This window comes from Anarhichas minor, unplaced genomic scaffold (genome assembly GCF_050575085.1).
Source record: "Anarhichas minor isolate MPS153535 unplaced genomic scaffold, ASM5057508v1 ptg000051l, whole genome shotgun sequence".
In the NCBI taxonomy this organism is placed as follows: domain Eukaryota; kingdom Metazoa; phylum Chordata; class Actinopteri; order Perciformes; family Anarhichadidae; genus Anarhichas; species Anarhichas minor.
The window spans coordinates 5,072,644-5,086,825 of NW_027466497.1; the positions used below are offsets into that span (position 1 = coordinate 5,072,644).

At 41.0% G+C, this 14,182-nt stretch overlaps 1 protein-coding gene across 3 annotated transcripts in view; it reads right to left on the reverse strand.

The window, feature by feature from the left end:
* Positions 1-14,182, reverse strand: part of trappc9 (trafficking protein particle complex subunit 9) — a 147,359-nt gene that overhangs the window by 38,420 nt on the left and 94,757 nt on the right. For 2 of the 3 annotated variants that reach the window (XM_076112819.1, XM_076112818.1), the window contains one exon: positions 13,633-13,723. In XM_076112819.1, the coding sequence (XP_075968934.1) occupies positions 13,633-13,723 (91 nt within the window). Of the gene's footprint in view, positions 1-7,548; positions 7,818-13,632; positions 13,724-14,182 lie in introns of those variants that run through there. The other variant, XM_076112820.1, reaches the window with a different exon arrangement.

Genomic DNA, 14,182 nt, shown 5'->3' on the forward strand with positions numbered 1-14,182 from the left:
AAAAGAGGAGTTTGGTGCTCGGAAAGTCTCCAGCTTTTGTCTACAGGGACCAAAATCAACTCAAAACCCTGACTGGTGCACGAAAGATGCTACATCACCATCACCATCAACCGAAGGTCTGCATACCTCCATACACAGAGGAAAACTTTAAAACTAATAGTCCTAATGTTCAGTGAACACACCTATGAGGTGCTATAGATGTGAATCTAAGACAACAGAGACATTTAAAATAAAATGAACACAGTCAGCAAAATAACAGAGGAGTAAACCAATGATTAATACCTCAAAGTCAATGTCTGCGTGCTCGAGAAGGAGCAGGGGAAAGATTTATACTTTATAGAACCAGCGCACGGAAATCCAATATTGTCAAGTGAGTTGCGAGAATGACAGTGTGTGTGTGTGTGTGTGTGTGTGTGTGAGAAGTTGTCTCATCTGCTGCACAGAGCTTCATTGGTCAGCCTGTCATCACAGGTTATGACTCACAGCTTAACCTTTGTGAGCATACGCCGTTATTTAGTACAACACTGGCCCCTTGGGGGGAGAATAAGGGATAAATGGACGGGGCTGCAGTCAGCTAGCTTTCAATTTAAAAACTACTTTCTTTGCATGTACTGGTCATGTACAATAAAAGACAACTGTAGTCTGTGTTTTAAAGAATGTAGGCCGTCAGTGAGACTCAAGGGTAACTCAAAAACTGTCCGTCATTCACTTTCCTCCTTGCCAATAATGCAAATCAGCTGATGCAGGTATTTCAGTTGGCAGTCAGTGAGCTGTACGTGTTGGGAGCTTCGTACACTTCGAGGTGTGAGTTAATGTGTTAGATACTTTTTGAATTGGGAAAGAAACCAAAGCCCCGAGGGATTTGGCAGTGTTGCTGGAAACTTTGCTTGGAACTCTTAAACTGTCCAAATGGTGCTGTGTGATTCAGCAGAACAAACGGAAGCCCTCCCCTGCTGTCTAATCTTCAGAACATTAAAAGACCAACCACCTGTTGCAAGTAGTTGTTGCATCCTCTTGCGTTCGCTGCATCTGACAAAAAGACTGCGGTATTATGTTTGCAGACAAAGCCAGCATTGAAAATAGACCAGCAAGTGGGATCCCTGGAGCTAATTGCTAGCCGTGCCATGATTGTTTTTAAATACCAGGTGGGCAGAACAATGGCGGGTCCAGACAAAAGAGGAGAACAAAAGACCATCCCTGTTTGACAAAAGGAGGACATAAAGTGAATATGCCACTAAGAACATGTTATGGGTGTGTGATGTGTATGCGTTCGTGGTGTCAAACTACCCGAGAAAGTCCCTGACAGAGAAATGACATCATGTGTTGTGCTTTTTTTTGAGTTAGTAAATTACACAAGCACTTTATTACACTCTCAATTGATCCTGCTCGTCTGTGTTCATTACAATAGAAGTTATTTCCTCAAATCCAGCTACTCTGTCCTGTGGATGCCCAAACATTTGTGAAATATCAATGACATACCCATTTGGCAACATCCGGTCTGATAATTGCCAATGCGGGAAGTGCCTTTAACACTTCTAAGCAGATTGTAAAGAAGTCTATGAGAAAATGACTCTACTTCTCACTTGATTCATTACCTCATTAAACATTGTAAACATGAGTTTATGGTCTCAATCGCTAGTTTCAAGAGATTCCAGCGTATGACTGAAACGTGAGCAGTATGACACAGACGTTTAAGCGGGAGTTAGATATACGGTTCTGTGAATTCTTGGTTACTATCCAGGCATTAAAAGTCTGATAAAGGCTGAAACACATCTGTTGAGACGAGGAGCGATAGAGAAACACAAGAGGAACAATGTAGGGTGGGGGGTCGGATGCATTTTTTGAATGGGGGTGTATTCAAGCAAAAACTGTGAGTTAAGTTGCCAAACCCACTTTGTCTTCGACTCCATAAGCCTGTATAATACAGTACAAATGACAGAGTTACTGTGTTTGTTGCCTCATTTCCCCATCATGTTCCCAGCAACGGTGGAATATCTGCACAAACCTGTCAATACGAAGCACCATTGTGTTCAACTGCAACTCCATCAAGTGACTAAAGAAAACAATCCCCCTGATTGATTCTCCGAGGCCTACAAACCAATTATTTCTCCTAGCTCTGCGTCTGTCCAGTGACATCATCTAATCACCTCTCCATACAGGAATCCCACATACTCGAGGTGAGGTCATGTAATAGATCAATGGACTGTTTTGAGTCAGCTGCCACCATTTAGAAGACGAGAGATGTTTTTCCTTGGAGTGGATTCCAAAAGATGGGCTGGCTTTGTTTAGCACATGACTCCATTTATATATATATATATATATATATATATATATATATATATATATATATATATATATATATATATATATATATATATATATATATATATATATATATATATATATATATATATATGAACAGTAGACCTTGAATACATATTGAGTTGTCATAGAGGGATAGATACACAATCTTAGAAATGAACATAGACTGAAACATCTAAAACATGGACCATCGTTTTTCAAAACGAATATTCTCCTGAAGTAACATTATCATTATATTATTCAATCAGATTGGAATATGGCATTTAGGACCTTGGTTAAGTTGTTTAGCTGTTTGACTATCAATTCAGCTGCTTCCCACTGGGACATTTCGATTTTATTAAAACTCTTTTGCGAATCCGTTGATGCGCTCTTGCCGACAGCTATGAAAGCTGCTAATGAGTGACAATTAGGCCAATAGCTAATGATAGCAGTCAGTGTTATGAGGAAAGGCTGCATTCAAGATACTCACTCAGATTGATTAATTATGTTGTCTGCCAGCACCATTTCAATTGATCTCCTGTGCTGCAAAGCCTTTATGTGATCACAAAGCCGGTCCTAGCAGGCATACCCTCACTGACCCCGGTCATAACAAGCACCACCATGACAGGCAATGACGCCAGTTTTTAACTCAGTGTCGAATTGCTTCGTCTATGTGTGCGGGTGTGAATGAGAGAGAGAGACAGAGAGTGAAAATAAAGAGACAGGGAAAAGAGGAAAAAATATAATGTGACAGTGAATTATGGTGAAGTGTTTCCCAAAATACATCTCCTGTACTTTTCCAGGCACACTAAGGATGCTGCGATGACGCTCAACGGCCCTCAAAGTCTCCCCCATAATACGCTGTCATCCAGTCACATATTATTCTCACAGCTGGCCCTGTGCAGACACTACTCCAGCTCGTACTCCAGGGCAGAGAGGAATGACAGGGTAACAGTGACCGCTCAGTGGCTCTCAGCACAGTAGGTGTCCTACTACAGCGATGGAGGGTGTGTGTCGGGGCCAAAAACCTGTCAGTAGCGTGCGCAGGATCAGTCCATTGAGTAAAAAGTGTCCGACGGGGGGTGGCACTTGCCTGTCAGCGGAGTGCTGTTCCTGTGAATCCCTAAGCTGGCCAACATCTGATTCACCACAGCCAAACATGGTGGATCACCTGCTACATCTTAGCAGCCGCACAGAGAGACGGCAGGCAAAGCACATCTAAGTAATAATGCAATAATCCCACGTGAGAATATCTGATCATAAACAAAGCCAATCATTAACAACTGTTCAGACCTGTAACTGCAGCATGATTAAAAAAAAGTGTATCTTTCAACCCACTCAGCTACGTCTTATGTATTCCTCGTGATGGATGGCCAGATGAGGAAACAGACAGAGAACTTTCTAATCTTTCGTTCCTCGATTTCATTCTGGGACACATCAACAGATTTGAAGGCATCTACATCGAGCTGCAATTTATGGACTGTTTGGATAATCCATGAATCTGTTGATTATTACGTCAATGAATCAGGTAAAAGGCTTTTTCCTTCAGCCCTTTAATCAAAAGACCAAACGTATCCCTTTTCATCTCGTACAATGCTTTTACTTTCATTTATTTCCTGATGGTGCCTCAAATCTTGAAAAATAAAAAACTATTTTAAAAAAAATCCTCGGATGTAAAAATTCACTAATAATAAAAGGGAAATGTAACTATATATATATACATATATATATATATACATAGACAGTATATATACAATAATATTTTTTATTATTCTTAATGGTCTGCTTTTTATGTCACTTATATATTTGAGCATTTAGCTAATGTCTTTGTCTATTTGGCCTCTATTTGGTTTAAATGAGTCTTCGAGTTACGTCTGTTGAATAAAAACTGCTCAATTAATCATGTTTACTATTATTATCACCATCATTACTACTATTGTTGTATTTGATCAGATATTGCTTTGGTAAAAAAAAAAAAAAAGAATAAATACCTTTCCGTCTATTTTCTCTCCATTTTGTGACGGATCAATGTAGCCGGGCTAAAGCGTTAGCTTCAAAATAGATCAATCCATCACAAAACCAATACAAACCAGTTTGCTGTATTAGTCTCTGCCTCGGCCACTCGTCCAACGCTCATTCCAGAGAAGAAAGAGGCTGAAGGAGACGGCGCCATTACCTGTAATTCATCACGTGAGCTTCACAAGCCGCCGTATTAGCTGGCTTACTGCCTCCACGGAGACGTTGCCACAGCGCGTGCCGTGCATCATAATATAGACCCAACAAATCAATGATGAAGTTCGTTACCAAATATTTTAGCAATCCTAATCAATTAAATCAATTAGTTGTTGCTGCCCTACATCTCCTAACTGTATGCAAGAGTCTACAAACAGCACAAGAGCTGCTCCATTAATAAAGAAAGATTTGATTCTGAGTCTGTGGCACCAGAGCATCATTGAGGAGGATCCGGCAAACTAAGACGGCAAATACGACCACCTTAACATCAGGAAGTTCATTTTTCTTTGTGAACACGTCAACACGTTAACAAACACTATGAACTGTGCAGTTTAACACGTTGGTTTGAGTTTGTGAGCAAAAAGAAGGAAACGGTGAAGCCATGCATTGATGAAGAGGTGGATTGAACAGATTGCACGGCAGGTACGGTACAGACAACCCTTGCAGCTCCTTATATTTAATCAGCCCCACTTTGTGTTCGTTAAAACCAAATTTACTGATACCAATGTGGTGTGGCAACGTATCGCTGTGTAAATAATGTTTAAGGCCACCGCAGTCAAACTAGAGGCCTTAGTATTTAATTCTCTCAGATTATAATGAGTATCACAAATCCATTGCGAAGGTCAAAACAAATGTTCATAATCTCTTGATTAGCATTCTAAACAAATCGTAACAGGCTTCGACTGCAGATCACAGTGCTCGCCTAAACACGCCGCGAACACTGCTGATCTGTTTGTGCTCCTCGCTTTGGATTGATGGTGCAGAGCCACATGTAATAACAAGGCAACGCTCATCTCTCTGTACTCCAGCAGGTGTACCAGCTGTGTCACAATATTTCCTCTTTTAGTAGCACTTGAAGCAGCGTGGCAAAGAGCTGTAGACATGCTCACAATGAAACCAAAAGGCAGGACCTGGTTGCATTTAGAAATGTCAGGTAATCTGTCTTTCAGGGATGAAAAGGCCGCCGCTGGGGATACTCGTGTTTCCTCTAAAGAAATCAATGAAGGAGGTGGTTTTATTTGATAGAACGCAGAGGGAGAAACAGGATTAAGCTGGAAATACATTTAGAAAATGGTTGGAAATAAAACAAAAAAGATTGGTCCTTAGAATGAACAGGGACACTAAACAGATGCTTAAGACGCACATGAACACACTGGAAAGAAAAACTAAAAGGAGGCAAATTAAGGAGGTGAGAAGTTCTATGAAGTATATAGCTAAGTATCGTCCTACGGTTTTTTTATTCTTTGCACATTCATCACAGATCCTGAAATCTCTCCACAATCTGATCTTAAATTTGTGCATTTTCTGAAACCACATCTACCGCTCTATACTCAAGTTTCCTTCCCTTTTCTTCTCTTCCCCATCCCACGTGAACGGGCGAGCGTGTGGTGGGCTAACGATGGCAGGACGGAGGAGTTTTGATTTATTTCCACGGCTCACCCAAACTGACGCACTGACAGCGTGGATTGTTCTGCAGCCATGATAAATGCCCCATAGACAGACGCTCCAAACCTGTCAAATGTGCGATCCACACAGGGCCACGGAGGAATAAAAAGGGCTAGACGCAATCACAGAGTGGGCCGCGGCACTCGTTGCTCTCATTTCCACATTCAAGCTACCAGGGTGATGGGGTAAAATGGTGATTCCAGCCAATGAAGAACAAATGATCCTTTAATGCTTGCTCTCCTAATGTGGTAAAAAAAATTATTTAAAAAGCCAACGCTTTGTTAAATACCCTTGTTTTATGATAAGCCTGCATGGCACAATGTGTAGAGATCATTACTCACTCATAATGGGTTAAGTAGCTGGTTTTATTACCTGAGCAGAAGCATCATTTCAAGACTTCTGCCACCTCATCGTTTGGCGCTCATCAAGCGTTTTGAGTATCTTAACACCGATCTAAGTCGATCTGAGTCATCACTGTTAATCACACGCACTGGAGACGGAGTGAGGGGAGCGTCGTCGTCCTCCCATCTCGCTCTGGCTTTCTGCTGCCTTTAATAGGAGACCTGAAGGATGGCTGACTGACAGAGCTGAAAAACAAGCAGATAAATCAGCCTCTGCCTACACAGTGCTCCTCCTGGCGCCCATCAGTCAGCTAAATGGGCAGCACCCACCACAAATTTAAGCAAATCTGCACTCAAATAAGTGGGTGGTGAAGTAGGGTGCGGGGCGGTAATGTGTGTGTTTGTGTACTGGGGTGAATGGAAACAAACGCGCCTTTGGGTCTGATTTTTTTTGAACATGTTAATAGCAGCAAACATCAGTCTCCTACATGCTTATCCCCCACCCAAAAGAGCATCCTTATTCCCTGCTCACTATATAAGAGGACACAGTATTTTCAGAACTGAACATTGGCTTTTGATGTTTAGATGATAATATGATAACACAGGTCCCCAGTGTATCACACACGGTACTGTTCACACACGTCTAAAATAAAAACATGGATGTGCAGCGCAGACAACGGATGAGACCGCTTTCCTCGGGGCTTTAAAGCAGACTGGACTGATGTCACCCTACAGTAAGTCGGGCTTAAGGAAGGCTTACTACCGTCTCCCACAGGCCCTATCACGGCTGTGCAGATGACTGCAGCAGAGCCTGACGTCGATGTATGCTCGTACTGGAGATGTGACATGTTATCAGTCACAGGGGCAGTCAGAACACTTCTCTTTCATTTCAGCCATGCATGCATTCATCTCTCTCTCTCTCAGGTCTGCAGTTCTAATCATCATCACCAACAGGACTTCAGTGTTAGGTGGACCTGGACTGCTTGGCAGCACCATTTCTCAAACATGCAGCACTCACGGCAATTGGACACCTGACAAAAGCTTAAAGGCATATTATGGCATGAGACGTCCTCCCCCTGTGTGTGTGTTGAAAAGCCACCGGGTGTGACTGCTTCAAATGTCTTTATATCTGTGTGTGTGTGTGTGTGTGTGTGTGTGTGTGTGTGTGTGTGTGCAGATTAGGAGGAGGGGGGAAAACCCCCCCAAAAAAATAAAGTGACGATGTGAGCCGGTTCAGAAGCGCTGTCTTATTAAATTATCTGTCCGCCTTCTACAGCGAGGCCCCCACCCGTCTCTTTCCATCTCTCTCCCAGGCTAAACATTTGTCTTTCCATTCATGGGTGAATTTGTATTCCATTGAGGTGGGCTCCTGGTGGCAGGCTGATGGTGGGAGAGGGGGTGGGGGGGTTGATGGTTGGGAATGGGTGCAAAGTCTGCATTCGGGCTTGCTGGTTTCCATCTCACTGCTTGGTTACGGCACTCAACAGGCGGCCGATGCTGAAAATCAAAGCCGGTCCACAGTTGCTTAAAAATGGCTTCTAATTAATGCGGTTCATTGCGAGTGCTTGATATCGCTTTGTATTGATCACTTATTATTTAAAAATACTCATCATTAGCATGACATTTGTCTGTGAACCTGAACATTTTCTCTTAATAGATTCTACTGCTGTATTTGTCCCAATAAATTCTATAAATATTGATTTTAGTGTGGCTTTAAATCTGGAACGATTACTTTTTTCTAACTCCCAGTCAAATCTACGTACAGTAAACTACTCATGTTTGCTGTAAAAAGACCATTAACCCCCCCCCCCCCCCAAGTTATCATTAAAAATGTCATCCTGTTTAATCTTATCTTAAAACTGTCAGGGCACTTCCTGTCTGACACATAACTCACAGCATCATGAGCTGCTATGATGTGATAACCCCTCAGAGATCTCAGTCCGGTTGGCCAGGTGACTGTTTATTTAGCAACACTCCATTATGTTGACACAGCGACTCCCATCACGGGGTTCCACCAATTTACCTTTAATCAAATCTATAATCAATGGGGCCATCTACATAATGCCGGGCTGCAAAAAAGAACTACAACGAGTGACTCCACGTGTCACGGCATTATAAGGAAGGAAGTGGGAACCTTGGGAAAGAGGGTTGCACTGAAATGGACACATGAAAGCGCAATTCAACACATTTTCACCAGAGGCAACGCACACTGAATGTAAAGTAATCTTCAATAGTGGTTCTCAAAGTGAGGTCCAGGGACCCCCGGAGTCCGTAGCACTCTTTCAGTGGTCCGCAAAATAGGTTGTTATGAATGACAAAATCGTGCAGTTTCATTAAAAAGTGCATATCTACAGATGGGGAACATTTGCACCAATAAAACAAGCATATTATGTCCATAACTCCCTTCATGTTAGCATTGGGCCAATAGAAACTCTGATTTGATTGTGACAAGTAGAGTTCATTGTTTCTAATTTGAAGCGCAGACCGATCAATATCTGGATATATTAGGACGATGTCTTGTTTCTGTTCATTTTCTGAGAGCTTTTAACATCCATTACTTGAAATATGGTCTATAAATGGAGTAAGTTTAGTCCAAATGCAATTAGAATAAGATCCCTCTGGTATTAACAGGGTCACAAACATGAAAACAATAAAGGTATCTCTCCTGGACTGATTCAAAATATGCAATATCTTTTGATGAAGTTTGGTCGTGACAATTTCAGTTTGTTAAAGCCATAAATTGAAATGTAATCATAAGCCCTTTCTAAGAGCATCTTGTTCACTTTGGGAGCACTGAATCAGTCAACCTGCTTTCTTATTTAAACAATATTTTGTCTGCCGTTTTCTGTATTAGACACAATGCTTTGTGAGGAGCCGGGTAAAATATTTCCCTGATATCAACATCCGAATTTAGTGTGTTCCATCCTGCTGCCTCTCGTCAAACTTATTCCCTCTGAGTTCTCCAATTTTAAGGATGACAAGTACCCCTTATAGCTTTTGGGAGTGCAATACAATTTTGTCAGAGATAATTAAAGCAATCATCCAGCAACCTTCCGGAATAAAACCAATAGTTGAGAATCTAGAAGGCTGCTGCTCTGACATTTAGACTGTTTGTAAAACTGTCTACCCTTTCCCACAGCGCTGAGAGATCCATGGTCCAACGTATGCAGCTTAGTGGACTTCCTTTTCGGACTCTGTGACAGAATGACAGATAGACTTTTACTGTTGGAGCAGAAAATTAAATGTCGATGAAAAGCACAGAAGCTCGGTAGAAACCTTTGGAATCCGTACTCACACTCGCAAAGAGGTATATAATGTCAATTAGAGGGTTTCAGGCATTATCACTATTTTTTTTTCCCCTGGGGCAATAAATTGATTATGGTGCAAATCTGCCTCGTATATTGCAGTCACGGTTCATATATAACGTACAACAGCAGGCTTTTTGAAGGTTAATTCTGTGAAATCAGACAAACAAGCAGAAAATAATGTTCAAGCTGTCCGCACATTTAAGCAGGAATAGTATTATAGTACCGTTAGTGTAGTACTATCCACTATGCTGCTGTAATCCTGTACATTTCCCCACTGTGGGACTAACAAAGGATCATCTCATATATCTTATCTCATTAGAGGAGAAAAGCTCTTCAGACGGCGTGAAGCAAAGATGGAAACATAGGCAGTACATTTCTATAATCCATTATAAACATTCTTATCATTTGTTATAATCCGCTTACACACTGCATTGTATACACACTCATACATATTCATAATGCTTTAAAACAATAATCATAACACATTATAAAGCCATCTATAATGACTTATAAGGTCAAGTATCATAATGCTTCTTTCTTGCTGGTCACTCAATATCAGCACAGATTTAATGGCATTAATGACCACTTATAGTAACTTATAACCAGCTGTTAATGTATTACTGTTAATCTGTTTATACCTCAGGAATCTCATTACCTACCCGATGACTACTTAGAATAATTACATTATAACAGTGATATTTATAAATCATAAACAAGCATTACAACTAGGAGAAAAATAACAGTCAAACAGCCAAAAATATCAGTGAGTGACCAACAACTATAAAGCATTATGATACGTGACCCTATAAATCACTATAAAATGCATCACAATGGGTTCAGATTATTGTTATAAATAAGTATGAATATTTATGAGGGGATTATTTTGCATTATAAGTATGTTTATAACACAATATAGACATTGTAGAAAGCGGTCGTAGAAACGTTAAGCAGTCCTCTCATCTGTGTTTGTTTAGCTTTTGTAAAAAGCTCACCACATGAACGTAAAGGTAATCTGCTTCACATTGTAGCTCGCTCAGTGAATACAGCCATGCTCTGAAGCACACAATTGAAATTCAGCAGAAACAAAAGAATGTGACACTAATTAAAGAAAAAAACTTGCATTATTCATTTGTAGTTATGTGGCGAGTTTCACCATATATGATCTTACGTTACATTAGCGAGGCTGATTCTGCCCAGAGGAAGAATCATCTACTAATGGCCTCCGTCTGCTCCCTTTTCAATAATAATACGAATGAGCTTCTATACAAACACAACACAATATAAATGATTCTGGCAAGTTCCATGTTCTCCATTTACTGGAACCCGTGTGATCAAATATTCATAGGTTTTTATTGCACACAATGGGCTGAGCTCAAGCAATGATGTCAAAGTCTCTGTCTTATACAACTGTGGCCTGAGGCACAGCGTCTATAAATAAATACTCACGGTATATATATATATATATATATATATATATATATATATATATATATATATATATATATATATATATATATATATATATATATATATATATATATATATATATATATATATATATATATATATATATATATATATAGTGGTGTTAAGTTTGTGTATTTCAAATTTATGTGCAAGACTGAAAGTGGCTGGGTGAACCTTTCAACCCCTTTAGATACGCATTCATTCACGATTGTCCATTTCTGTTTCTCATATTTTTACCTTTTTTGGTACATTTTAAATATGATTTTTACATCTTTGGCCGACCACTTGCACTCAATCCGGATGTAACTGTAATGAGATTTTAGGGTGTCAAGTGGAAGACACTATAAAGTTCTAGGGTCCCTTTTGAAAATTGGAAAGAAAATACACATTTTATATTGTATGCAGGATTTTCCACTGACATCCATAAAAACGTGATCTGTGGCCACCCGGATAGAAGAGGAGATGACAAGCGACAACTGTTCCCATCCTGACTCGACCAACGTTTGGGTCGTCTCAGTTGCACGTTATGCGACTTAGAAAACGACGTACTCTGATTGAGAGCAACGTTTTCTTAAAAGAGTGCACGTAGAAAAGCAGGAAAGCGGATGGAGAGCCACAGAACGTTGGTCCTTAAGAAATCTACTACTTGGCAGCAAGATGTCGACGGTGGAGATTAGCTATATAACCATCAACGCAGCCAATCACACAAGCGGACGTGTGCGGTGTACAAAACCACTCTAAACATCGGTAGGTAACACGTTCATACAGATGCATCATGACCACATGTACCACTGCTTGTGGATAAGATGCTCAAACCATGTGTGATTTTAGACACACACACACACACACACATGCAGTGAGGCGGCGCAGAGCCCCGTCAATAATTTATCTCCGTGGAGACCCGCGCGCATGTTTGTGCCACGCCACCTTTTATAGTCGAGTAGCTGAGGTTAACATACTGTACAGCCGCTGCTCAAAAGATTATTCTCCTCATCCTTGCTGATGGAAAAATGCCACGGCGCTGTCCCGGGCAATGACTCCCCTGGTTGACTTCTGCTCCAGAAAGTGCACAGCTGACCCAATTTACATTTGCTAAAGAAATGTATAGGTTTTCATTAATGCACTTTACAAGATTATTATGATGCACAAAACATTTTCCAAATAGCTCAAATCTCATGCCGCCATTACACATCATCAGTGTAATAGCCTATTATGACTTCCACATTTGTTTGTCGTTTCTAATGGAGAAGGAAATTACATTTCTTAAGGAGATCACTTTCTGCAAAGACGTTAAAGTCTTATGTTCAAGGAGGGTAGAAAGAGGTTTACGATATTCCATAGGATGCAAATAACATAGGCATGACCGCGTCAATGCTTTTAACATCAAAGGCAGATTCAAAATGATTGATTGATGAGACTGAAACAGCGTAGATCTCGCAGCACCTGTTCAGTAAAAATAATAAGTAATTTCTGTCTAAACTATGTTATCAAAGGGAAATCAGTTAAAATGACGACAATAGTACAGTCTCGATAACTGACATTTAACAAGATATCTTTCCATCTACAGTATCTCTGTAAGTGTGGGGCTCACAGAGACATTACGGCATTAAAAGCATCCTCTGGACTAACGATTGTAGACACGGGGGCAATGCTTGAACCATACACGTAATTGAGCCTGTGATAGTCTTTGGCACCCCTGATGAAGGCATCCTAGTGGGCTGAGGAAAATTCGCTGCCTCGTAATCGGCAAGACCTGCAAAGGCCGGGACTGAAGCTGCAAAACAAACCACCTTTACAGAAATGAAGACGTGAGGAAACGGCAACCACTGCAACTGTCTGCACTGGAATATCAGTCCAAAGAGTGTGATCTCACTCATCCTCACATCAGCGTTCCTCAATAAAGACGTTTATGTGAAATGCCAAAATATCTGAGTGTGAAGTATTTGCCATTTTTCCCCAGTATTTCGGTCTTGTCGGATTCTCACATTCCCATGCTCGATCTGCGGCGTCGCTTCATTTTGCAGATTGCATTCTCTTTGCAGAAGCGGGACAGCCCCAGCTGACTAATCAAAATGCTGGCAGTGCCCAAAGAGGGACGGCGAATCTCAGGAAACAAACACCGGCAGTAAATCAAAAGTGATTTCAGAGGATGATCACAGATGGTGCGACCGAATAGCGCTCCGACAAATTCATGTGTCCCCGGTGATTCAAACATTTCCCAAGATGCTGTCTACACTTCCCCAGAATAGCCTGTAGCCCATTATGAATGCAAATAAAAAACATGGCTTGAGACCAGTTGTGGAGCTGCATGCACTAATTGACAGGTAATGTATCCCGATACTGTGATTGGTATCCCAAAACACATGGAACCACAGTGTTTTGATGAAATATCATCTACACACGATAGTTCACAGATTACAACTCTTTCACAAAGTTCACAAACTTTCCATCGAGATGAGTGGTGTAAGTGCGCGACCACAACTCATAATCTCACACGCATACAGACACACACACACACACACACTTATGTGACTCACCCCACTGCAAAGGAGCGAGCTGTAGGTGCTCCAGGACCAGCTGGTTGAGGACTCCCTCCACGCTGGCCTCTCCGCGGCGCCGCAGGGATGGGTGGGTAAGGTTAAGGACAACATGATGGAGAGCCTTGGTGCATTTCAAGAACTAATCAACATAAAAAACTGTATTGTATACATATGTATGTACCATAGTTACTTACAACACTAGGAGCTTGATAAAAAAAATCCATCATATCGTATGATGCGATTATAAAACGGCAACACATCTTGATTAATTACTTTCAAGATTTGTGCAATGCATTCATTATTAAGACGTCAAAGGTACATGTAGCGCATGTACCCTGATTATAATGCTACCAATGCATGAATGCTGCATCAAAACAAATACGGCTGTCAGAGAGCAATTACCCAGATAATATGTGACGATAAGGACACAGCTGATCGTTTACACAGCTGGCATTTGGAATAATGGGTGAGATGAGCAGTGACTGGGGCACCAAACCTCTGTCTATTAACCTTTGAGGGAGAGTACGGTATGGAGAGAGAGGAGAGA